Below are 27,560 nucleotides of genomic sequence, written 5' to 3' on the forward strand. Positions count from 1 at the left end.
TTTGGTGCAAATTTAATTTTATTAAACCTTACAATGAATATCATTTTCCATTGTGTGACAATTTATTGGCTGGCACCAGAATACAGTACTTTTTGGAAAAACACACAATGGGAATTGACAAAAGGGTAGGGGAACTAGTTGTTTAGTGATATGGGGTGGGGGGAACCATGACAACAATTTTACTTTCCTTAGTATCTAACTCTAAAATGGTTAAAGGTCCAAGTAGTAAAACTGCTGTTACAATGCACAAGAATATGGTTATTATTTCATCCAGGTCCCACAATTCTGGGAAAATTACAAGGATTATTATACCTGTAAAATTCAACCTAAGGTTTCTGCTGGGCTATATGATTTTAAAAAGCTACTTTTTCAAATATAACCTAAACAGTTTTCCCAAGTCACAGTAGATAGGGGTCTTGAAAACATTATACCTTAAGGTAGTCACTTTACAAATGAGCAATCACTTAACTGCAAAATCATCCTGGGCACCAAATTACCTTTTGCTGATATAGGCTTATGTCCCTGTCCAATTAATGGGAAAAAAAGGACTGTTTTTAAAATCTATAACCCGCTTGTCTTTACAAAGCAGACTGGTATCTAATCTGAGTAAAATTACCATTTCTTTTCTTTTACAGAAACGATCAAGAGTGGAACATCTAAAATTCATCAGGCCTTAACTGAGAACTTTCATGGAAATATAATCAATTTATACATTAGCTCCAGTCAACATTACCATGCTACAGTGTACAGTAGAGAATATAATTAGCTCATTAAGTATTAAGTTACTCATCTGAGGGTTTAAAAAATAACACAAATGTAAGTTTTTAAAAAATTCAGCCTCATAATTTTGAGATTACTTTCTGACAAAGGCCTTAAACAGTGTCTGAGGTCACATTTATGAAACAACTTTCTTTAAAATAAAATGGATAATTTTGACCTTTTAAACTAACTGATTTTTCAAGAGCTCCTAACAGCATTTGGGGAGATGGCAAACAGAACTGTATCCTAATTGAAATAATGCATTTCAGTTATCAAGATTGAGGAATAATTCTAAGTTATCTATAGTCAGTGGTGGGAAAATGCTATGTAAAGAAATCCTTGTTTTATACTCAAGTTGCACAATTCAAATTCACCTATAAAGGAGTGTGAGATGTGCCTTACTATAAGAGCATGTAAAGTCCTCCTACCCCATCCCCCAAAAGACTAATAAGTCACTTAAAATCCAATTGCTCACTTTTCATCCGTAAATTACTGAGATTAACTAATGCAAATTTATTATACTTACAAAGTTTTCATTTTTTTAAAAAAAGTAGTTTATGCATATATAATTCTTATACCACAGGGTTAGAGGAAAATGACTTCAAAAATTGATGTCTGATATTTCTAGAATATTTCTCTAAATCACAAATTAGTCATAACATATGGTGGCAGTTCAAATATTTCATCAAATTTGCCCACAGTAAACATGATATGCAAATCTCCTCATCAAAAGTTTGGAGAGTAACCATTTATATCCAAACCACTTTTTTCAATGGTGAAATGAAATGTACAACCTAGTAAAATGAGTAAGGGTTATCTCTTTTAAAAAATTAAACTTCAATTTTTTAACCAGAAAGTGAGTCTAAAGCTTTATTTATTTACGATTCTTCATTACAAGTTTTTTACTGAGTAAAGATGAAATAAACCTAACATGACTGTTTGCAATGACAACTCTTAATACCACTACATCCACCCTCAGAATAAAATGTCAACACAAAAACCCAAGTGATCCAGCTCATTAAACTCACAGGTAAACTGAGTTTTTCTCAAACCAATAAGGAGCTTTTTATTCAGAACAATTTCATTAAGACATTGGCAAGGCAAATATGCCATCATAAATTTTATTCTGAGTAACAATAAAGTGCTGAATGATAATTACCTGAACTTTTTTAGTACTTTTCACTTATTTTTTCTTAAGTTAAAAGAGCCCTTTCTGTGGCATTAGCAAAGCTGTTAAAAAAACAAAAGAAAGAAAGAAGGGAGGAAGCAAGGGGAAGAAAGGAAGAAAAAAAAGAAAGAAAAAAGTTAATTTTCAGCAAAGGAACAGGAAGCACTTCAACCTTGTGTTTAATTATGGTGACGAATATTGAGACCGAAGTAATCCATGCAGGTCATTGTCAAAGGCATACTTAAGCTTGAAGAAAGAAAGAGCACTGTTACTGACCTTTGATACTATGGCAGTAAATTGCATACTAAAATACCTTAATTATCCTAGATGCCTAGGTCTGGCTTGGCAAGCATCATGCCACTGACATGCTTCAGCTCTTTTAGTAACTAAAAGTGATTTGCAGTTCAATTATTGAGTATTTCAGTGTGACTCATTAAGCTGTGTGATAAACTCTGAGGTTAAATGTAAGCAAACTCTCTACACTTAATCACACCATCAGCACAAGCAGGACGATGCTGGCGTGAAAGGTGGGTTTCTTTATGAAGAGTCCTCTTACCGCATGATACATTAAGATGACAGACCTAGATCTCAACCAGGTTAATGAGTTAGAATAGATTTGCTCCCCAAATTTAGCACACAATAATTTCAGTGGATTAGAAAAAGAAATCTCAGATGTAAAGAAAAAAACAACAAAAAAGCTCAAGCTCTGGTAGCTAACCTGTAGCTCTACAAATTGTCATGCTACAAGAGTACTTTCATAAAATGAACTTTGTAACATATCTAACAGTGTTTCAGAGTTGAAGCTGACCAACTGCTGCATAGAAATATGCTAACATACAACAGTCAAGTTGAAGCCCGTGCATAGAGAAGATAAAGCACTTATGGTAAACTGCAAATGGTAACAAGTTCATAAAGTTTGTACAATTCAACATGGGTCCATGAGGGGAGAAAAATTGCTAAGTAGAAATGGTTAAGTTAAAAATAAAGTGGAAACAGGAGAGAAGTTTGGAGAAAAGAGGGAAGAAGCAAGAAAAAAGACCTTCAATTGTATAAAATTCACAAATCAGAAAAGTATAAAGACACCACTGAAAAATGGTTAATTCTGTCCCAAACATCCAACGCAAACAAAATCAGAATGGATAAGCCTTTGGCAGACAATTTTAGAAGTTGAATATGACATTTCATTTCTCAGTAATTCACAAACAATATATTATATGGTATATTTATATTAAATACTGGGAAACCAATCCTGTAAATTTGATGCTTACAACGCTTTAGCCAATGAGAGCACAATGGAATCAAGCTAAATGAATGCTGGTGTTATCACAAGAGTGCTCATTTATGCAACAACTGTGACCAATTCGTGCCTTAACAGTCAAACATCATCTGTGAAGTGAAACGAAGGCCTCTAGCTTTTCTGGGATGTGCCCTTTATAGTGCACTCTATGAGTCACTATAACACGGGCAGCAAGACACTGCAGCGTGGTGTGGTTTATAGGCTGGATCAAACTCTTGGCTATTTCCTTCTCGTCCAGCAAGTCACTAGCAGTTTGTTTGTGCAAGTTTGTGGCGTCAAAATGTGCACCTGATTTAATAAGGAGATTCATGATGTCTGGATGGTTGTTCAGAGCAGCGATGTGGAGGGGACTGTTGTCATCGGAGTCTCTGACATTCACATCAGCACCACACTCTATCAGTATTGCAGTAACTTGCAGAGATGGAAATTTACAAACAGGGTACCGCCCTACACAGGTAGTATTCTTGTCCACAGCCAGATGAAGAGGGCTGAAGTTATTCTTTCCCCTTGGATGCAGCTTAAGAAACCTGTATATAGTCTGCTTTTTGAAATGGTCCTGTTCTAGAGTACAAGGAACTTTTTCTAATAAGCAAATCAAGTGCAAAATGATGGAAAGAGCCTTATTTAACTGTAATGGGTCAGCTGGACACTGAGTTTGTTTGATAGCTCGCTCTATTTCAAGGACACTTTTGCACAGTATGCCCATAAGATCATCAAAGGTAACAGTGGTGCCCAGCAGGCCTTTAGCCCTATCCTGCAGCATGAAAGAGAACAGTTCTGCAAAAGATAATAGGCTGCTGGCGGTCATTGGGCTGAGAGGGTCCAAATTGTTCTGCTGCATATCCAAAGCATACTTCCATAGGTTGATGCATCGTTTGAAATTTCCGGAGTCTGCATAGACAGCACCTCTATATCTAATATAGTAAGAGGTGTCAGGATGAGAAGGACCAAGAATACGTTCTCTAATTAATAGTGCCTGCATTCTCATCTCATCAGGATCAGCAATAAGACCTTCTAGCTCTTCTGCACTGTTTACCTCCTTGGCATAATCATAAGCCATTATTAGTGTCTGCGGTACTGGTTTGCTAATGATATTAGTCCTATCACTGTACCTCATGTTCATTGCCTTTTTCCAGTATTTCAAAGCCCCAAGGAGGTCTCTTTTTTTGTCTACAAATGTAGCTCCCAGGAGCTCTAGTGCATTGATCCGTTCTGTCTTGCTGGTCTGTGCATGGTGAGTCAGAAAATCCACAATATTTGTGTGACCAGTCACACTTGCAGAGAGAAGTGGAGTCATTCCATAACCATCCTTTTCCATCTTGGCACAATACATAAGAAGCATCTTCATAATGTCCAAACTTCCAGACTCTGCACAATCATGCAATGCAGTATTACCTTAAGGAGAAGGAAAAAAGAAATAACATATTTTGAGGAACCAGGATACAATGTAATATATAAATGTATTTTAAAATCTAAAGAAAAGTAGGCAGCTCCAAGCCACCCTCAATGGGACATACTTTAATTTGCTTTCAAATAAGGAAAAAAGAGCCCCAGCACCTAAAATTAATGTCTGACACACAGCAAGGGAAAAATAATATTGGTTAAGTTCTTTCAATAAATGAAATGACCAAATTAGGCATGAAAAGATATTCAAAGTCACTAAATCAAATTCAAAATTAGTCCATGGCCCATTTGGTATTTTTTGATAATGATTTCAAGTGTATTCTACAACTAAAAACTAATGAAATTAACCAGCTGTGCAGTTTTGCTGACAGTCATGTAACTTTCTGAGTCAGATTCCACATTTATAAACAAGAAATCTAGTCTATTATAAGTATCTAAGATTCTTCAATTTGATTCTAAGAGTGAGAAGTTATTTCTTCAGTATTTCCAGATTGCCAAGTGAACTTCAGCTTTAGTCAAAAATACTGGTAACAAAGTACTTTCTTCAAAAAAACTCCCATAAGAAAAACAAATCCACTGAAATCTAAAGAACATGTGGGTGGTTGAATATGAACTTTAAAAGGAGACATCTGAAGTGTCCTTTCATAATGAATTACTTCCCACTGTAATTTAATTTTTTAAACATTCTTTTTAGATGTACTAAATGTTCTAATACTGTCCGCTTCTTCCCACACATGGATTAAAACTGACAACAGGCACTGGCACATTAATAAAAAGCCCTGTATGGATGGAACACACTAAGACATAATAACCACTCAAGCTATTTTTAGCTACCTAAGTTAAATGATAAACATTCTACTTATGGTCAAAACAGAAATTATCATGCAGATCTTTGGTATATACATAGTGTTTACACAAAATTTCAACAGTGAGTCATTTTAGGCATGTGTGTGGAAAAGAGCTAACCTAGATGGCTGAGACAGCTATTCTTAGAAAGACCTGCTTGCAAGGATGGCCCCTGGCTGGCATCTGGAATGCTGTTTGGTAATCAGTTCCAAGATATAAGTTTCCCTAAATGATAAGGGTGAGTTCATGCAGACTACCTGCTTTCCTTCTGGGAGTCTGGAATTTTGAATATGTGCTCAGCAGAGGATGCCTATGTAACAAGCACCCAAAAAAAACTTGGGCACTGAGTGTCTAATCAATCCGATGGGATTCCCTGGGCAGGAACATGACACGTATACATTTACCTTGCTAGGAGAACCTCTCACAAGGACAGAGCATAAACAAGCCTGCACAAGAGTCCCCTAGACCCCCCTGTACCTTTTCTCTTATGATCCAGATTTATGTCCTTATTATATCACTGTAATAAATCTTAGCCATGAGTACGACTGTGTGTTAACTCCAAACGTGGGGGTGGCCATGGGAACCCCAGGTGCAGGATATGTTCTAGAAAGTGGTTTAAACCTGAATCCTTCACATAACAAATCTACAACTAAAATTCAAAAAAGCACAAGTTATAATAGGACTTTAATCTCTTCACAAATGTATCCTGCTTCTTTGTCTTCTGTATCTACAGGGATTACATTGACAACATCTGTGTATTTTTTCTAACTCAGCATTTCACAGTGTCTGATGGAAGGTTTTAGCAACGTGTACAGTAACCAAGCACTCGAGAGCCCAGAACTTCTGACTACTCCTGTTTATTTGCTCAAAATAGTTTCAGTTAAACATGACTACTACTAAGTATATTGTTTAAAAATCTTTTGAATTAGATCTATAATACTTCCTTTTTCTCTAAGAAATAGAGTGTAATAAAGCGACAGCTTAGATGGCATTCTTCTCCATTCATAGTAATGAAATCAAGAATAAAAATGCAGCAAAAGCCAGTCTTTTAATTAACTGAATTGCTGTATTGGAAAAATGCAGAATATACATATATTTTGAATACACCATATGCTGAAAAAAATGTTTTTTGCTTTCTTTTTTAAAGGACTACGAGACTCACATCTAGTAACGGCAGAGGTAATAGGATCCCCTCCCACTAAGAAGCAGAAAAGCTGAGAAGTGCATTTTAAAAAATCCGTATGACAGCAGGTAAGGGCTCACATGGAGACAACACCCAGGAGAATAAAAAAAATTAGTTAAGTCCAGAATTTGGGGAAATGTCCCCCAACGACCTCTACTGATTGTGGAAGAGGCAGCTGGAAAACTGAGCAGAGCTTTTGATTTGTTGGGTTAGAGGAGGAAACTAAAGTCCAGAGCCCATTAAGAAATCCCTCTACACTTCAGGGTACAGCTCTGTGGGGCTGCTCTCTAGGAGTTAGGATGAAGCGCAAATAAACCCGTCATCACAGGAACTGAAATGGAAGTTAAAATCATCTTGATATGGAATTAAAGTAATCCAGGACTGCTGGCATATGTAATCAAAAGCCAGAAGCAAATACAAATACTATTTAGATGAAGCAATTATCACACTAGGTTCAAATTATTTATATACATATTCTTCATCTATAAGGCCTGGTATCTAATCAAACATAATGGACAGAAAAGAAAACCAGGAGCCACAACACAAAAACCGAGAGAAGTAAGAGCTAAGAGAGAAGCCCAACAGAGGACCTAGATAATGAACATTCTAGAACTGAAAAATTCAATGGGTGGATTTAAGAGTAGACGACACACACCTGACTAGAGAATCAGTGAACTAGAAAATAAGTCAGATGAAAACACACAGAAAGACGTGTGAAAGTAAAAGGATGAAAAAGCAGGAGACTGTCGACAGACAAAATAATGTCAGAAGGATTAATATACTTAAAACCAGAATTCTAGAGGAAGAAAAAAGGGCCCAAGGCAAGGCAATATTTACAGAGATAAACTCTGAGAATTTTCTGAAGCTGAACAACCATCAAGCCACAAATTTATAGAGTTTTACAAACAAGAAGGCTAGAGAAAAAAGAAACTTACACCAGGTCACTACAGCAAAACTGCTGAACACTAAAGACAAAGAGAAAATTCTTAAAACAAAAGAATAGGTAGAAATGACCAGCAAAAGAACAACAATTAGACTGATAGCAAAGTTCTAATTAGAAACAAAAGAAGCCTTAAAGCAGTAAAGGAAAATAAATGCCAACTTATTTCTGAGATATCTAAATAAATATTTACTTTAAACATTATAACAGGGTTTGAGACCTGTATAGAAGAGAAATGCTTGATAGAAATAGCATACAAGTAATGATGGTAACAAGCTAAAGTATTCTAAGATTTCTCCAATGCTTAGAAAAAGGTAAAATTAGTAATTTATGTTAGCCTTTAGTAAGTCAAAGTAGTACTATCTAGAAGAACCACTAAAATAATAGAGGGCATACATGCAGATAATTACTACATATCCTACAATACAGAAAAAAAAAATGAAAAAATGAAAATGAATCCAAATGATGACAGAAACAAAGACTACAAAACAGGTAGGACAAATAAAAATTAGTTCTAAGTAGCTAGGAGATTAAAACTCAAATACATGAGTAGTTATATTAAATACAACAAATGAAATATGCCATTAAAATACAAAAACTATCAGGCTAAAAATACAAACACATAAAACTCAACTACATGCTGCTTACATGAGAAATATCTTAAATGTAAGAAGAGAAAAAGTCTGATGTAAAATGATGAAAAAAAATATATATCTTATGCAAAAACTAACCATGAGAAAGCTGTCTGATATTAAAATATCAGATTAAGTAGACTTTAAAACAAAATGCATGTTTAGAGATAAAGAAACATTTTATAATAATATAAAATTCAAAACAACATAAAGATATAATTCCAAGTTTGTTTTCATTTAAAACACAGAAAAATAAAGCAAAAATCAACATAACTACATAATACATTTCAACACACCTTTCTCAGTATAGAAGACCAAAACCAGTAAGGATACAGAAAATTAAATGAACACTATCAGTTCAGTTTAGTCGCTCAGTCGTATCCGACTCTTTGCAACCCCATGGACGGCAGCACTCCAGGCCTGCCTGTCCATCACCAACTCCCAGAGTTTACTCAAACTCATGTCCATTGAGTTGGTGATGCCATCCAGCCATCTCATCCTCTGTCATCCCCTTCTCCTCCCACCTTCAATCTTTCCCAGCATCAGGGTCTTTTCCAATGAGTTAGTTCTTTGCGTCAGGTGGCCAAAGTATTGGAGTTTCAGCTTCAGCATCAGTCCTCCCAATGAATGTTCAGGACTGATTTCCCTTAGTTAGATCTCCCTGCTGTCCAAGGGACTCTCAAGTCACAGTTCAAAAGCATCAATTCTTCAGTGCTCAGCTTTCTTTATAGTCGAACTCTCACATCCATACATGACTACTGGAAAAAACATAACTTTGCCTAGACAGACCTTTGTTGGCCAAGTAATGTCTCTGCTTTTTAATATGCTGTCTAGGTTGGTCATAACTTTTCTTCCAAGGAGCAAACATCTTTTAATTTCATGGCTGCAGTCACCATCTGCAGTGATGGAGCCTAAAAAAATAAAGTCTCTCGCTGTTTCCCCATTTGCTTGCCATGATGTGATGGGACCAGATGCCATAATCTTAGTTTCCTGAATGTTGAGTTGTAAGCCATCTTTGTCACTCTCCTCTTTCACTTTCATCCAGAGGCTCTTTAGTTCTTCACTTTCTGCCATAAGGGTGGTGTCATCTGCATATCTGAGATTATTGACATTTCTCCCGGCAATCTTGATTCCAGCTTGTTCTTCTTCCAGCCCAGCGTTTCTCATGATGTACTCTGCATATAAGTTAAATAAGCAGGTGACAATATACAGCCTTGACGTACTCCTTTTCCTATTTGGAACCAGTGTATTGTTCCATGTCCAGTTCTAACTGTTGCTTCTGACCTGCATACAGATTTCGTAGGAGGAAGGTCAGGTGGCCTGGTATTCCCATCTCTTCCAGAATTTTCCACAATTTGTTGTGATCCACACAGTCAAAGGCTTTGGCACAGTCAATAAAGCAGAAATAGGTGTTTTTCTGGAACTCTCTTGCTTTTTCGATGATTCAGCAGATGTTGGCAATTTGATCTCTGGTTCCTCTGCCTTTTCTAAATCCAGCTTGAACATCTGGAAGTTCATAGTTCACATACTGTTGAAGCTTGGCTTGCAGAATTTTGAGCATTACTTTGCTTGCGTGTGAGATGACTGCAATTGTGCAGTAGTTTGAGCATTCTTTGATATTGCCTTTCTTTGGGACTGGAATGAAAACTGACCTTCTCCAGTCCTGTGGCTACTGCTGAGTTTTCCATATTTGCTGGCATATTGAGTGCAGCACTTTCACAGCATCATCTTTTAGGATTTGAAATAGCTCAACTGGAATTCCATCACCTCCACTAGCTTTGTTTGTAGTGATGTTTCCTAAGGCACACTTGACTTCGCATAATGAACATGACAGTTTCTTTTTTTTTTTTTTTGGAAAGGATACTTGGAGCATATATAAATATTGACCACATTCTAGGCCATAAAATCAGACTCACATAAATGTCAAGGGACTGAAACACTGAATATGTTGTAAGTTCACACTACAAGTCAGATTAAAAACAAACGGAACTTCCCTGGTGATCCAGTGGTTAAGAATCCACCTGCCAACGCAGGGGGACACAGGTTCAACCCCTGGTCCAGGAGATTCCACATGCCACAAGCCTATTAAGCCTGTGCACCACCCCTACAGAGCCTTTGCTCTAGAGCCCGGGAGCCGCAACAGAAGAAGCTGATGCGGTGAGAAGCCCATGCACTAGAGTAGCGCCGGCTTGCCTCAACTAGAGAAAGCCCGTGTGCAGCAGCAAAGACCCAGTACAGCCAAAAAAGAAAAAAAAAAACCCTAGAAAAATCTCCACATACTTGAAGTTTAAAAATATACTTCTAAATAGCACATGGGTCAAAGGAGGAATCCCAAAGGATAGTAGAAAATATTTTTAGCTGGATGATATAAAAAAGAAAGACTTTCTGAAAAAACAGCTAAGTTTCCATCTCAAGAAGTTATAGGGGAAAAAGTAAAGTAAGCCTAGACAAACTCGAAGTGAATAATAAAAAACAGATATAAATGAAGGAAAAAGGTACCAGTAATTTTATTAACTATTGCCCTCCTGTAATCTTATACTAGTAACTGTGCAAACTAGAGAAGATAAATTTGTTCTACAAATAGAAACCAGAGGAATTAGTATTAAAATCAAAATCCATGCCTCCCATTTGCCATTTCAATGTACTGCACATACCTAAGGTGGTATTTTAAATGCTAGTCATACTATACTCCTGTGAATAAGTTATTTCTAATAAAAACAAACCTCATAACAAAACTTCTACCAATCGCATTACTTTCCAGCTCAAAAGCTTTTATGCTTCCTCTAAGGAAACAGCTGAAAACCTTTAAGATTTAAAAATTCTACAGCACTGATTCTCAAATCATTATCTGTGAGAGGGTAAGAAAGCAACAAAGCAGAATTCTAGTTTTAGAAGGCATGTTATGTGAAGTAAAGCTTAATCCTGGTAGTGGAAACACACATCAGAACAAACACTAAGGGAAACAGATTCTGAAAAGAGAAGTGTTTCCCTACCCTACCAGCTTCACACTTCTCGTCACATCCAGTATGAACACTGCTCTGTGTATCTAGCCCAGGAGCCACAAACTTGATCTGTAAAGGACTAGAGAGTATTCAAGGTTCTGCAGGCCATACGGTCTTTGTTGTAATCGGTCATCTCTACCATATAACAAAAAGTATCCACAGGCAATTGGTTAAATTAACAGAATGGCCGTTAATCCAACAAAACTTTATTTATGGACGCCAAAATACAGCTTTTGGGTCCTGAAATATTATTTTGATTTTTTTCAACCACTAAAAATTTACAAAAACCTTATCTTAGTTCTCAGGCAGTACAAAAACAGGTGGTGGGCAGAATTTGACCTCTGGGGCACAGTTTGCCAACACCTACTCTGACCCAAAAGCCATTATCAATGCCTGCTATACACAAGGCAGAGAAGCTGCTTAGCCTTCCCGTCACTCTATCCTAAGTTACCTCTTCCAGCCCCACAAACAGTCGTGCTTACTTCCACCTCCATGCCTCTTAATTTTGCTGTGTTATACTCCTGCTTCTTTACTTTTCTAACTTCTCTTCTGCCATGTTTCAACAGATTTTAGCTGTTCAAAGAGGCTTTCTCGGTTACATTATATTAGTTTATCATCTTGAGAATGTCTGGTGAACGAGTGTTTCACTCCTCCTGATCAGCACTCATGTAACACCTCACGTAATACATTGCACAGTATGTTGCTGTTGCTGCTGTTGTTGAGGCACCAAGTCGTCTTCGCCTCTCTGTGACCCCAGCGACTGCAGCACCCCAGGCGCCTCTGTCCGTGGGATTTCCCAGGCCAAGAATGCTGGTGTGGGTTGACATTTCCTTCTCCAGGGGATCTTCCCAGTCCCAGGATCAAACACACATCTCCTGCGCTGGCAGGTGGGCTCTTCACCACTGGCCGCTGGAGAAGCCCACGTAACATGCTGTTGCTGTACTAGTTGCTCAGTTGTGTTCGCCTTTGAGTTCTCCAGGCAAGGATACTGGAGTGGGCAGGCATTCCCTTCTCCCAGGGGATCTTCCTGACCCAGGGATAGAACCCAAGTCTCCTATATTGCAACCAGATTGTTTCTTTTCTGAGCCACAAGGGAAGTAACATAATATGTTCTGGACTCACAAATAGGTTTTCTTACCTAAATGGCCTATTCCTAAAAGTACACAGAGCCTGTATTTCCTTTATGTCCCAGATAGCAGTTAGCACAATATCAAAGCTAAGGTAGATTCTTTTTTTTTTTTAAAGGTAGATTCTTAAATTTTTAACACTTGATATCACAAAACATGATTTCAAATAAGGACAAAATAACTTTAAAAAGTAAAATCTTAGCAGGAGGATATGGTCTTTATTCTAACAAGTATATAACCACCATACTTTCATGCCCCTGCCCTGGAAGCCCTAAAAAATTTTTCAAATTATAGCCTAGTCCATTACTTAAAAGTTTAGAAAACAGGTAAAAAAAAAAAAAATCCCACCAAAATCCAAAACAAAACAAAAGCCTAGTTTTATTTATTCATTTGTGGCTTCACAGGGTCTTCGTTGCTTTGCATGGGTTTTCTCCAGCTGCCACAAGCCAAGGCTGCTCTTCGCTGCAGTGTGGCCGCTCTTCGCTGCAGTGTGCGGGCTTCTCCCTGCCGCTGCTTCTCATTGCAGAGTACAGGCTCGCAGACTTCGGGAGCTGCAGCACACAGCGGGGGCAGCTGCAGCAGGCGGGCTCTGCAGCAGATTCAGAAGTTGCGGTCCACAGGATTAAATGCTCTGCCTGTGAAACCTTCCTGGACCATGGATTGAACCCATGTCCCCTGCACTGGCAAGCAGATTCTAATCCAATGTGCCACCAGGGAAGTCCGAAAAGCGTAATTTTAAAGCAACTATGTCATGTCTCCAAGTCTTTTTACATAGTATATTTTTATAAAGCTGTAATCAGAAAATATACAACTGTTTCCTGCTTTTCACCTACATCTGAGTCATTCTGTCATGTCCCATGTACGCAGTCTACATGAACTACATAGAAACTATCTAACTGATCACTCTTACAGGCTTTTTGGTTACAATTCAAGAAGTAGGCATGTCACAATTTGCATAAACACTTTGCTGATGGACATTTGCACTGCTTTAGAATTTTCACTATTAAAACTAATGCCTAAAAAACTGTAAGGACAGATAAGGGACCAGTGATTGCCAGAGGGTGGGCGCTGAGAGAATGCAAAGGGGCAATACAGGGATTTTTCATTCCATCTATACTGTAGTGATGGTTAAATTACTGCTTATGTTCATCAAAACTTAGAGAACTATATATTGAAAAGGATGGATTTTATTGTACATGAAGTGTAATTCAATAAACAAATGATATAAAAATTAATTCCTACCTTAGAACCAGAAATGTGTGACAGCTTGAGACATTTTTAATTCACTTCCAAAGGAGTCATAAAATCTTTCAAAAGATTCTTTTGAATCTTTATAATTCAAAAGAATTATAAATTCCTTCAAAAGCATGCTTCTACAGTATTCCTTCTAGCACTGGAATTAACTGTAATTATACTACCTCTATACCTAGGTATACAGAATATTTTCCCATGTCTGTTCACAAACTTTATTTTCTTTCAGGACATGTATATTTATGTTCCCGTTTCTGGGGTAAGTCTGATTTTCAACATATAAGTACTTTATAAAATGATATATGTATATAATAGTCTGTTATATTTACTGCATATATTTTCCTTTGTTCTTTCATTCAAGAATTAGATACACTATAAATGGAAGGTCCCATGAAAAAATATAACAATTTAAAAATCAAGTTACCATGGCCTTGTGAGTAGTCTGTGCTAATATATATGCCAAAGATCCAGTAAGATCACATCTAACTCTTGCTAGGAAACTTCACTGATTTCAACTTTTAATGCATAATATTATTTGCCAGGTACTACTGAAGATTCAACTCAGGCATTCTCCCTGGGTTACGTGCCTCTTAGAATCTACCTATCAATGCAGGGGACATGGGTTGGATCCCTGGTCTGGAAACTAAGATCCCTCATGACACGCCACAGGGCAACTAACCCCATGAGCCACAACTACTGAGCCCGTGCACCACAGCTACGGAAACTTGCAAACCCCAGAGCCCCTGCTCTGCAACGAGAGAAGCCTGTGCGCCACAACTAGGGAGGAGCCTCCACCCGCCACAGCCAGAGAACGCTCGTGGGCAGCAATGAGACCCAGCACAGCCAAAAGTTAATTAAAAATACCTATCTTTTCTAAAAAGTGAAATAAAGGATATTTAGCATTAAAATTTAATGAATTTACATTCAGTTAAACAAAAAAGATTAGGAGCAGCTCACCCTTAAATAACTGGGGGATTAGGGACACCAACACTCCATGCATTGGAAAATTCAAGTATAGACAACTTACAGTCAGCCCTTGGTATCCATGGTTCCTCATCCTCAGACAGTGTGTATTATAGCTATTATTGAAAATAATTCATAAATAAATGGGCCCCTGCAGCTCGAACCCATGTTGTTCAAGGGTCACCAGTACCTTATTATACAATTCTCAATGCCTGATTAAGAAAAAATAAATTTCTGGAGAAAAATAAAATTTCTGGTACTGAATTCATAATGGCAAATTTTTTATGATTTCTCAAAAGATGTGTCTATTATATGGACATTTCTATAAAATCAAACTGGTGATACATTAAGTGTTAAAAGTTATTTCCAAAGAAAGTTAACATAGTAATCATCCAAATACACTAGTTTTCAACTGTATAATAACACAGAAACAGTGCTTTAAAAAACATGAAGGAAAAAAAATAGCCATGTTCACTGGGCTATTTTGGAGATGGCTACTATGGAAGGAGATTGGGGTAAGTGGTCACGCATTAAAGTATGATCGTATTCCTCAAGAAGACTGGTGTGAAGTGTCAGTCCTAAATGCTGATAACTTAAAAGAGACTTGTAATTTTTGATAGCAGGCTCAAAAAAGATAGGAATTTATGCTCAATTGTGAAAGGTACCTAACGGTGGAGTCAAGATTTTTCTAAAATTAATAATCCAAAAACATACTAGTATTCTGCATAAGGATTAGTCTGAGTTCCCTTGCTCCAAACCAGATGTTTAGGGATTGACTAAACAATAAATAAGTGATTGTCACCAACCACTTAAATTATACAATAACTTCAATACAGCATTATAAATAACTCAATTTGGGTAAAACTACTTAAGATTCACTAGGATCAGAATTGCCAGTTTTTAAAGTACTCCCAAGTAGCAAACAGAATTTATCTTTTTAATGAAATGAAAAAGTCTTCATAAAAGCTGTAAAATATTTAACAAATGCAAAATGTCCATTATAATTTAAACCGCTTTTTCTAACAATATCAATTCAACAGATTCCACTTTTCTTCAAGTCTTCACAGAGTTCAAACTTTGTGTATGTTTTTCGTATATGTCAAATAATGTTGTGCTTCTCAAACTTTAAAGTAAAAAACACCAGAGGATCATAGCAAAATACAGATTCTGATTCAGGTGAGCCAAGATGGGTCCAAGTGATGACTATACTCCTGGTCTTCGCTACTTAGAGCAGGAAGGAAATAGAAAAAGAATCTTATTTTCTTGTTTGCTATATAGATATTTGCCATATAGCTAACATGTCCAGTAACTATATCAAGTGTTAAGAATAGAAGTTTAAAACAGACCTGTTTTATATCATACAGAAATGACAATTCCCCATCCCTCTTTATTCTAAATTTAAACATTATATGCCATAGCAGGAATAGGGTGGGTCTACTAGATTATAGCTTGATCCACAGAAAGTTCTTGGCCATGTAGTAAAAGGTATTAGTAAACCCTGCAGACTATTTTAGACTATCTTTAACAATTTTAAGTCAAATCAAAGTGATCCAAAGTCAGATTTTTTAAAAAATTAATTTGTAAAAGAAAATCCAAGTTGCTCTAGACAATACCATCAAAAGAGTGAAAATCCACAGGATAGAAGAAAGTATTTGTAAATCATATATCTGGTAAAGACTTGTATTCAGAATATATAAATTACTCTTCAGTTGCTCAGTCATGTCCGACTCTTTGTGACCCCACGGGCTGCAGCATGCCAGGCTTCCCTGTCCATCACCAATCCCCAAGCTTACTCAAACTCACGTCCATCAAGTTGGTGATGCCAACTCCAATTGATGATGCCAACTCACATCCATCGAGTCGGTGATGTTACAACTCCAACAAGAGTTGTAAATTACTCTTACAACTCAGTAATAAAAAGATAAATTACCCAGTTTTAAAGCATGCAAACGATAAGAAGACATTTCTCTAAAGAAGATATACAAATGGCCAGTAAGCACGTGAGAAGACGCTCAACATCATTAACCACTGGAGAAAAAGAAATCAAAACCGCAATGAGACACCATTTCACAGCCACTAAGAAAACTATGTTAAAAAAGAAGGTGAACTTCCCTGGTGGTCCAGTGGTTAAGAATCTGCCTGCCAACACAGGGGACATGGGTTCGATCCCTGCTTCAGGAAGATTCCATATGCAGCAGAGCAACTAATCCCACGAGCTGCAACTACTGAAGCCCGTGCACCCAAGAGCCTGAGCTCCGCAATGAGAGAAGCCGCTGAAATGAAAAGGTCTCGCACTGCAACTACAGAGTAGCCCCTACTTGCCAAAACGAAAGCAAGCTCATGAGCAACAACAAAGACCCAGTGCAACCAAAAATAAATAAAAACTTATTATTTTAAAAAAGAGTAATAACATGTTCGTAAAGGTGTGGAACAATCAGAACCCTTCTTCAGTGTTGATAGGAATGCAGTCACTTTGAAAGGCCCAGTTTGGCAGCTCATTAAAAAAGTAGTTACCATATGACCCCAAAATTCTATTCCTACACATATGCCTGAGGGAAATGAAAAATATATATCCACACAAGAATTTGTGCACAAATATTCATAGCAGCATTATACATAATAGCCGAAAAGTAGAAACAACCCAAATGCCCATTAAGTGATGAAGATAAATGCAGTGTATGTATAGAATGGATTATTCAGCAATAAAAAGCACTGAAGCTGCAAAATGGGTGTCTTGAAAACACTACGCTAAGTGAAAGCTGCAAAAGACTACATAGTATGATTCCACTTACCACAAGCGTGCAGAGCAGGCAAATTTACAAAGACAGAAATGTTAGTGGTTGCCTAAGACTAGTGCACCTGGGGGTGAGAATGGAGTGAAGGGGAGAATGGGAGTGATTATTAATGGGTAAGGGGTCTTTGGGGGGAGGGGGGATGAAAAGCTAATTGTGGTGATGGCTGCACAAATCTATCACCATACTAAAAATCAGCAATTGTGCACCCTTTAAATGGGTGAATGGTATGTGAGTTATGTGTCAAAGCGGTTTTAAAACCAAAGTGTGTCTCTAGTAAAGTATAAGTTTTGACTGATAAAAGCAGCAATTAAAAGGTCTATTGTAATAGATTCATCTGGAAATGCACAAAAACAGTTCTCATCCCTCCTCTTTAGCCTACTGTGCTTTTGGCATCCATTTTTCAGCCCTGCAGCTGGGACCAAGCTGAGTCTTTAAAGGAGGTCTACCTATGAAGACTGGCAGGGAGGTGTATAGTTCAATTACATAAAAATACTGATTTCAAGCATTTTATTCCTGTATTTATTCCTGGTATTAGCTATTTATACCAATAGCTAATTGGTAAGGAGACATGAATTTGATCCCTGGGTTGGGAAAATCCCCTGGAGGAGGAAATGGCAACCCACTTCAGTATTCTTGCCTGGGAAATTCCATGGACAGAGGAGCCTGGCGGGCTACATTTCATGGGGTCACAAATCAGACATGACTGAGCAACTAATCAACAGCAGCAACATGTGTTAAGGGAGCAGGTGGGAAGGGGTAGAGAGGAACCCTTTAGGATATTAAAGGAGCACAGCTCCCAACCTCATCTCCAGGGACAGAGGAACACGATGGATAGTTTCCTACTGCACTCAACTGACACACCATCTACAGCTTAGCCTCCCCGACTAGGATGCCAAGTCTCCCTGAGGACACAGAAAAAGTGTGCCAGGGGATTCAGGAAGGAAAGGAGTGAACAAGGAACAGCTTGCGGGAGTAGCCTGATCTGTGATTAAAACGCTAAATGAATTTGGGACGTCCCTGGTGGTCCGATGGTTAAGACCCCTTAGGTCCAATCCTTGGTTGGGGAACTAAGATCTCACATGCCGTGTGATATGGCCAAAAGAAAAAAAGAAAAAAATTAACAAATTCAACTATTAAATGTTATTATTAAATCAAAATAAATGCAGAATGCTACAAGTAGAAAATTTTAAATCCCTCTCTTTTACTCTTCTCTGCTAACAGGTGTATTCTGAGGAAACCAAAACCTGAGCTAGAGTTCTCAAAGAGAAAGAGAATTTCAGCTTCCAACACTCTTAAGTCCTGAGTGGAGTAGAGTGAAAGTCGCTTAGTCATGTCTGACTCCTTGGGACCCCATGGACTATATAGTCCATGGAATTCTCCAGGCCAGAATAGTGGAGTGGGTAGCCTTTCCCTTCTCCAGGGGATCTTCCCAAACCAGGAATCGAACCCAGGTCTTCCACATTGCAGGCAGACTCTACCAGCTGAGCCACAAGGGAAGCCCAAGAAAACTGGAGTGGGTAGCCTATCCCTTCTCCAGGGGATCTTCCCAACCCAGGAAACGAACTGGGGTCTCCGGCATTGCAGGTAGATTCTTTACCAACTGAGCTATCAGGACTTAAGTCCTGAAGTATACAAATAACCTATTTACATGGCAAGTCATTATCTTTGTCCGTTACCTTATTTCCAACCATTCTTAATTTACAGTGGAGATTTTCTTTTATGTATTCTTTTTGGATTTACAGTGGGTAACAAAAAAAAAAAGATCTTTAAAAAAAAAAATTCATCTTGATTGAAATACATCTATACCGAAAACTGCCTATACTGTGGGAGAGAAATAATGCCTGGGGTTTGCTTTAAACTACTGTAGATAACAAAATAAGTGGATGAAGGAAATGTATTTTTTAACGTACACTGGCAAATGTGGATAAATGTTGAAGCAAGATGGTAGTACACAGCAGTTTAAAGTATTCTTCTGCTTTCTCCACTTGCACCTAAGTTAGAAAATGTCCATAATAAAAAGGCAAATAAACTGTCTGAACCAGCTCTCTCTCAAACCCTTTTAAAGCTATTCAGGTTGGTGCAAAAATAACTGCAGTTGAACTTTGCCATTTGATACTGGAATACATTCTTAAATAAACGTGGTTATGTTATACATCATTTTAATGTGCCTTTCTCACTTTATGTTTTTGGCTAATGACTTATTACTTGCTGCTTATTTTAGAGTTAGGGAAGTGATGTTAGACAAAAAGCAATTTCAAGCGATCTTCTTATTTGAGTCCAATATGGGTCATAAAGCTGTGGAGACAACTCGCAACATCAACAATGCATCTGGCCCAGGAACTGTTATTGAACATACAGTGCAGTGGTAGTTCAAGAAATTTTGCAAAGGAGACGAAAGCCTTGAAGATGAGGAGCGTAGTTGTTGGCCACTGGAAGTTGACAATGACCAACTGACAGGATCATCAAAGCTGATCCTCTTAAAACTACACGAGAAGTTACCAAAGAACTCAACGTTGGCCCTTCTATGGTCATTCGGCATTAGAAGCAAATTGGAAAGGTGAAAAAGCTTGATAAGTAGATACCTTATAAGCTGACCAAAAATCACAAATGCTGCATTTTCAAGTGTTGTCTTCTCTTAATCTATGCAACAACAATGAACCATTTCTCGATTGAACTGTGACATGCAGTGAAAAGTGGATATTGTAAGAAACTAGTGACGGCCAGACTCGTGGCTGGACGAAGAAGCCCCAAAGCACTTTCCAAATCCAAACCTGCACCCCAAAGTCATGGTCACTGTTTGCTGGCTTGCTGCCCGTCTGATCCCTACAGCTTTCTGAACCCTGGCAAAACCATTACATCTGTGAGGTATGCTCAGCAGATAGAGGAGATGCATAGAAAACTGTGATGCCTGCAGCTGGCACTGGTCAACAGAATGGGCCCAATTCTTCCCCACAACAATCCCCAACAGCACGTCACACAACCACGCTTCAAAAGTTGAACAAACTGGGCTGCAAAGTTTTGTCTCATCTGCCATATTCACCTGACCAATTGACTACCATGTCTTCAAGCATCACCACAACTTTTTGCAGGAAAAATGCTTCCACAACAAGGAGGCAGAAAATGCTTTCCAAGAGTTCACTGAATCCTGAAGCACAAATGTTTATGCTACAGGAATAAACAAACTTGTTGGCAAAAATGTGTTGACTGTAATGGTTCCTATTTTGATTAATAAGGATGTGTTTGAACCTAGTCATAATGATTTAAAATTCATGGTCTGAAACCAAAATTACTTTTTCACCAACCTAGTCTATACTTACGAGCCTACATGAATTTCTGTTTTCTAAACTGCTATAGAGTTCCACCTGTACCACTTATTTTTCACAATCACTGTCCCAATGTCTTCATGTGTATATTTCTGTACTAAAATGACTAGAAAACACAGTCCTTGCCATCAAAGAGCTTTCCTCTTTTAAATGCAACACATTCAGTCAACAAGCTTATTAACCAAATGCCCATGGTGGTTGGGATTTCTCTTTCTAACACATGGATACAAACACCAGGTCTCTAACCTCAAAGAGCTCACAATGTAATAGAATTAGAATGTTGTAAGATAGGGTTCTCTTGGGAAAAAAAACTCAGTCATTCCTTACTGGAAACATTCACTGGCTTACCACTGCATAAAAAATAAAATCAAAGTCCTTTACCTGGAAGTCAATGTCCTATAAAGTTTAGCCCCGAGTGCCCACTGGTCCAAATATGCCTACTTTCCAATTTCTGTACCCTCCAAGCATATTTCTCAATGCGCCTTTCCTTATGTCATTCCTTAAGGCTTAAAAACTGAATCAAATCCCTTCTGCAGATCTGAACTCCAGCAATCCTTTTAAAGCCCAGGTAACTTCTCCATGAAGCCTTTCCAGTCAGTTTACTCTTCCAAAATCCTATAGAATGAATTTACACTATTCCTTTAACAGGGAACATATGTGATGTGCTCTATCTTTTCAAAACTTCCATAATGTCTTGACACAATACCTTGCTGACAGAAAATACACAGGAATTATCTGATTACCAATTTATTTAATTACCCTGGATAGTTAAAAGTGATTGACCTATGCCTAAGAATAGTGTGTCCTCTGGGGCCAGTCTCCCCAATTCCAACTCAGAGCCATTCTATAGGTCTCTAGCACTCAATCACTTTCAGCTGCTCAATTTCCAGCTGAATTAAGGACTTAAGTTTTCCATAGATCTGCAAAGTCCTACTCTAAGCCTTTTGTTTGTTTTTGGCATTTGAAAACAAACCAAAAAAAAACCTCAAATAAAAACAGAACAAAAAAATAAAACAAAAAACTCAAATAAAAAAGGACCAATTAAAGTCAAAAATGACTATAAAGTACTGAGATAAATGTGGATGGCTCTAAGATGGGCTTGTCTAATCATTTCTCATTTAGGGACTCTGTTTAAATAGCAACCAACTTTCCTGTCTCAAAAATGAACTGCTGTGTTAAACTGGAGAAGCACTTAAAATATCTCAGCTTTTCTCCTCTTTTTGAACGCCATGGGAACCCACTGTCCCCTCAGATAATGAGTTAGCTGGGGATAAAGTATTTCCAAAAATCTAAGACAAAAAAAAAACACTACTGTTGCACTTACCATATTGTGGTTTAAGTATCTGCTTATGAACCTGTCTTTCCAATCAAACCATGAGCTCCTCAAGAGCAGGGAATCAAGGACTGAATCTTGTCTTACTCATCTTTGTAAGCTGGTGGTTTAGTCGCTAAGTCATGTCCGACTCTTGCGACCCTACGGACTGTAGCCCACCAGGCTCCTCTGTCCATGGGATTTTCCAGGTAAGAATACTGAAGTGTGTTGCCATTTCCTTCCTAACAGCCTGGCACACTCAAGGAACTCAATAAATACTCTCAATTAATGAACCAATTCCACCTTAGGTTAAAACATGTTCAAAACGTCAACAGCCTGTTAAAAAGTAACAGAAAGAGGTTAACTAATATATTCAAATACCAACTGCCTGTTAAAAAGTAATGGAAGGTAGAAGTCACATGAATTTTACATTTTAGCAGACCAAGCATAATCTACTGGCATTTTCTTTCTCCAGAACCATTTCCAACAGCTGAAATATAAAATAAAATTTCCTAAGAAATTATTTTACCCCTAGTCTTATCAGTTTTCCCCATTTTTTGGATGAGGATAAAAACCGTGGGAAAAATCCTTTCTTGATGCTCTACCAGATCCTTGTATAGTGTTTCTGCCTCAGTTTCAACTGGTTCCTGTTTTTCTATTACCCCAAACCCATAAAATTAAAAAATGAAAAAATCTGAATAGCAGATGAGAGAGTAATTATCAAAGAATGGAAACTTCAGGATCAGAATGGGGGAGGTACAAATGTACTTTAATCTGCGCCCAAAATTCATTAATTAAGACTCACTGTCAAATTTAAAGGCACCATACAAAAATTCAAATATTGCACACAAAATGATATATTATATATATGTATCATATATGTGTATATATAATTAAAACTAAAACAATTTTTGGTATTAAAAAATTACATGTACTTTTAAAAAAAGTATATTAAAAAAAAAAAACTCTAGAATTAGCCAAGAGGGAGCATATACATCCTCAAGTACAAAACTGTATGATGATTGTGTTTAAAGGAACAGTCTTCTTAAATACCAAAGGTAATCAAGTTAAATGTTGTTCAGTTTACTAAGGAGAAATGCTCACTAAAATATGGGCTATTTACAGTAGAGTTCTCCCAAACATTGTATCTTTAAAAGTATAAAAAATTTCGAAAAACAGAAGGGAAATAGTACCAGTATTCATCCCTCCAGTGACATGAGTTTAAAATATGCTCCAAATTTATTTAAATACATGCGTTTACCAACAATCTGTACATCATTAGGTTGATGAATAAAAAGTCAAAACAAACTAAAAACTCAACAAGCCTAACAGGCAGCCATATCTTTTAACCCATTCTCTTCTGGGTATGATTTCAAAGCATTCCCAATACTAACATGGCCAATTAAGCGTAATTTGTTTTTTCAAAACAATCATTCTTTAAAAGAATGGTGACTGTTTCAGAAAAAAAAAAGTCATGCTGTCCTTTGACTCAATACCTACCTCAAAGATAATCAGGAACAATGAATTTACAAGAAAGAATGTTTACAGAAACATTTCTTATAGTGAGAAGCCAGAAGCAAAGCAATGTAAAACTCCATCAGCAGAAGAGTAAGCAGCTATTGAAATTAAAGAGCTATAATTAATGACATTAAGGATAACATTTATTAAGCTAAAAAATAGGTACAGAAGAGCATATAAAATTGCATACATATATCTAAATGCAAAATTCAGTATCTTTGGGAGGATTATCTCTAAGTGCTGGAATTCTGTGAGATTTTTACACTTGCTTGGGGAAAAAAATTATTAAAAAATCACAATGAGGCTGTATCATTTTTATGACATATCTTTTTAAGAAAGATTATACTGACTTCAGTAAATATCTCCAGTAACTTTGTAGAGCCCCGTAATTTTGAGGTTTAGCTGCTAACACAATGACAAGTGAGCATTCACTTTAATTTTGCAAATCCACTGATAGGTATTTACAATAGAGCTGTTTTCACAGAAGTGTGCAAAGACACACATTTGTTCAAGAATATTCATAGCAGCACTGTTTATTCTGGATGTGACCTAACTGCCCATCAACAGGGACTAGATAAATTATGCACACTCATACAATGAAACACTGTGTAGCCATGAAACAGAGTGAGGTAGTTATGTGTGTGGAGTTGAATGATATCCAAGATAAATTTTAAAAAGAAAAGAAAGAACAGTATATATCAAGTAACAAAGAAGGAAGAGAGAGAGATATACAGACAAATATACTTTTATTTGCATAGACTATCTTGAGGACACACGAAACACTGTAAATAATGGTTGGAGGTCTAGAAAGGAAAAGTAGTAAGACTTATTTTTCATAGCAAACACTACAAACCCATTTGTATTGTATGATTCTTTCTTATCATGTATGTATGCTCCTTTAAATTTTATGGTTTTTTAATATTAGACAGTGAATTACTTTCCTTTGTATAAACAAACATGTGTAAGGAAAATAATGTTAAGTATCAATATTATACTATCATAGCAGTTGTTTTTAACAGTTAAATAAATATCCTAAAAAAGTATATACAACCATAAACCTGAGCTCCTCTTCTGGACAAAGATATTTACACTGTTGCTAGTCAACAAATCCACATCTGCTTAAGCTAGTCCTTGTTTTGCTCTCAGCACTGTAGCAGTTTAAAAAAATCTGCCTTCCCTCTTGCTATATTTAATGAAAGGATTTTCTATTGGCCACACAATAAGTAGGGAATAAGGAAACAGATTTTCTCCTTTTCAATGATATTAATCCTTCCAAGTAGTATGGCCTGGTCTTCTCTGATGGAATAACAAATGAAATGCCTACCTAAAATAAACAAAACAATGACTCACTAAATATAGTAGTTTCTACTCCAAGGGTGTTCTAAAAAAATAAAACCTAGAATAATGCATCACATCAAAGTATATTCTTAAGGAAACACAAGTCTAATGGCTCAGATCAACTACCACTAACATGCTCTAAACTTTGGGGAACCCACTTTTCAAGAATTGGAAGTCACTCCAAATAAATAGAGAAAATGCTGCTTAACACAGTGATAGAGGTCTTTTTTAGGAAGGGACACCTAATCAAAACAGGTCTGTCAATGTTGGCTTACTCAACACCACTGCTTAAAATTATGGATCACACTTCCTGAAAATAAGTGGCAAACACTTAAAAAAAATGAAGATGAACTCACCTTTAACACTTTTCCTATTGACATCGGCCCCCTTTTCAAGTAAATACTGAGCAATCTCTTTGTGTCCTTTGTAACATGAGATCATCAAGCACGTATGCCCATGTCGGTTTGACACTTCCAAATCAGCTTTGTGTTCTACCAGGTACTTGACTATTTCCAAATGGCCATCGAAACAGGCAGCTCGAAGAGGCGTTGAATTGGTTAAAGTCGTATTGTTGACAGACGCTCCGTGATTTAACAAAGACTGAACCACCTTCAGATGTCCTGCTGCAGAAGCGGCCCACAAAGGCGGAGCCCCCTCAATGGTTTCCCCATCAAAATTGACAGAGCCCCCGACTTCTATGGAGGCACTGCACTGCTCTAGGAGGAATTCCACCATGTCAAGATGCCCATACCTGGCGGCCATCAAGAGTGGCGTGGCCCCATTTGTTTTTTCAGAGATCAAGGAGGAAACCTCCTCTTTGGATTTGCTTGCCAACAATTTGGTGAGAAGCCGGAGTTTGCCATCTCGAGCTGCGTTAAATACTGCTGTCTTTAGATCCATTTATGTCCAGTTGAGAGGCTGTGCTTTATTTATTCTTCGAAGCAAAGCTGCAGCTTAACTCTATCGACCCAGGCAAGAGTTAGAGGAACCAAAGTTCAGTGTTAATCACTGCATCCCAGAATGGATATAAAACCACGGAGAGTATGTTCTGTCTACTGCCTTCCAACATCCGACAACCAGAGCACCAAACTAGAAAAAGAAGAAAAAAAAAAAAGTTGCAGTTTTGAATTTTCCACAGGTAAAGGCGGAAACAGTGGGTTTTCTTAATTTCTACTTCTGGGAAAGGGAGCCATACTTTCTTTAGGGACTACTCCGCACCCCTCCGCCCCCGGCCACGAACAAGGTGGGAAAGGAGAATACAAAAAGATACACAGAGACCCAAATGTTTTGGTGGGAGGCAGTCTCTATATACGGTAAATCTAAACACGACAGGCAACCGGTTTTCTCGCCTCCTAAGCAGCCAAGCTTTGTTCTAGTTTTTGCTCTGCACACGCCCAGGGAGAGTACAACCGACAGAGGCAGGAGGCGCGGGTGCAGAAATGTTTCCCTTTCTCACATCTGCAGAGCAGAGCGGGCCAAGTGCGCGCGGCTGGAAGGCCCTGTTGTCGCCTGGAGGGTTTTCGAGAAGGAACAAAAAAAAGGTCGGACCCAACAAACTGCGGCCAGCTAACGCCAAAACCCTCACCCGAAAGGTTCTCCTCCCTTTAAAACTACTCGAGACTCAGGAAATCCGGCTGCCTTTGAGCTAACTTCATCCGCCCCGTTTTGATCCTCCCCGCCAAGGGATCCTTAAGTTCCCCAAACCATGATCGCCCCTACATAACCTTCACCTGTACCATTTCCAGACACAGGCAGTCTTCCCTCACCCGCCAAGCTCCTCGACCCGCCGCGACACGCTCCCGGCGGGCCGCCCAGCCCAGGGCCTCCAGCCCGCCTCCCGCATTCCGCAGCTGGGGGCGCCCTCCTTCCCCTTCCCGCCCAGGCCTCCCCCAGGCCCCTCAGGCCACAGCCTGGGCTCCGCCAGGCCACCACCGCCTTCGCCACTACCTGCCCGGGGTCTAGTCTTCCCCGCCGCCACCGGCCGTCCCTTCAAAGTGAAACCGTTGTCCGCGCCGCCGTCCGGGCCGCCCCGCTCCGCCTGTGGCCGCTCCGCTCCGCCATGCCCCGCGCCCCACAGGAATGAATCCGGCCGCGCCGCTCGCCCCGCCCCGCCACGCCGAGCCGCCTCCCGCCCTCCCAGGCTGCGCGGGTGGCAGAGGCTGCAGCGGCTACCGCGGCGGATGGTGTAATGGGGCTGAGGGCCGGGGGCCGGACAAGCCAGAGCACGGCTTCACATCACTGACGCGGCAGCCTAGCCATTGGGCCGGGGGAAGGCGGCGGCCGCCGCGAGCAACTGCCTAGGGGCGGGGCGGGGCGGGGCGGGGCCGTCCGGAAGGGGGCGTGGCCACGTAGGCGGAGGCGGCCGGAGGTTGGCGGACACGCCGCTGAGATCTCGCGGGCTTCTCCGCGCTCCGCTTCTGGGTGCTAGTTTCGGGGGTCTTGGAGTCCCACGGCCATAACCCCCGGAGGGGTGGTAGTCGTTAAATTCTTTTTTCGCAGACATAAACTGTCTCAAACTAGCCTCTTCTAAGGCTTATTCCTTTGGTGGGCCCTGGAATATACAGAGCTCGTTGGGAAGGTTCGAAAAAGCCAAACAAGTTTGAACAACGCAGGATACAAACTTGAGAAAAAGATTCTTTTTAGCGGGTGTCAAACTTATTTTTTAAAAATACAAACCCTTAAAACTATAAAGATTCAAGGAA

General features: G+C 38.7%; 1 protein-coding gene across 3 annotated transcripts; it reads right to left on the bottom strand.

The window, feature by feature from the left end:
• On the bottom strand, window positions 1–27,031 carry FEM1C (fem-1 homolog C). Of its 3 annotated transcripts, none has more exons than XM_065940304.1 (3): window positions 26,806–27,031; window positions 25,215–25,947; window positions 1–4,619 (listed from the first exon to the last, which is right to left on the bottom strand). In XM_065940304.1, exons 2-3 carry the CDS (start codon window positions 25,756–25,758, stop codon window positions 3,310–3,312), a joined length of 1,854 nt encoding a protein of 617 aa, XP_065796376.1. In that variant the 5' UTR covers window positions 25,759–25,947; window positions 26,806–27,031; the 3' UTR covers window positions 1–3,309. The 3 variants fall into 3 exon arrangements, with proteins under 3 accessions (XP_065796376.1, XP_065796378.1, XP_065796377.1); XM_065940306.1 differs by lacking the exon at window positions 26,806–27,031 and adding an exon at window positions 26,589–26,608; XM_065940305.1 differs by lacking the exon at window positions 26,806–27,031 and adding an exon at window positions 26,137–26,516.
• Between the last annotated feature and the right edge of the window lie 529 nt (window positions 27,032–27,560).

The sequence above is a fragment of the Muntiacus reevesi genome, chromosome 7 (assembly GCF_963930625.1).
Source record: "Muntiacus reevesi chromosome 7, mMunRee1.1, whole genome shotgun sequence".
Classification (NCBI taxonomy): domain Eukaryota; kingdom Metazoa; phylum Chordata; class Mammalia; order Artiodactyla; family Cervidae; genus Muntiacus; species Muntiacus reevesi.

Excerpts from the sequence above, each read along its gene's own strand:
- FEM1C (XM_065940304.1), bottom strand. The coding sequence starts at position 25,758 with ATGGATCTAAAGACAGCAGTATTTAACGCAGCTCGAGATGGCAAACTC. Across the intron at positions 4,620-25,214 it reads CAATAGGAAAAGTGTTAAAG|GTAATACTGCATTGCATGAT; the intron begins GTGAGTTCATCT and ends CTTCTCCTTAAG.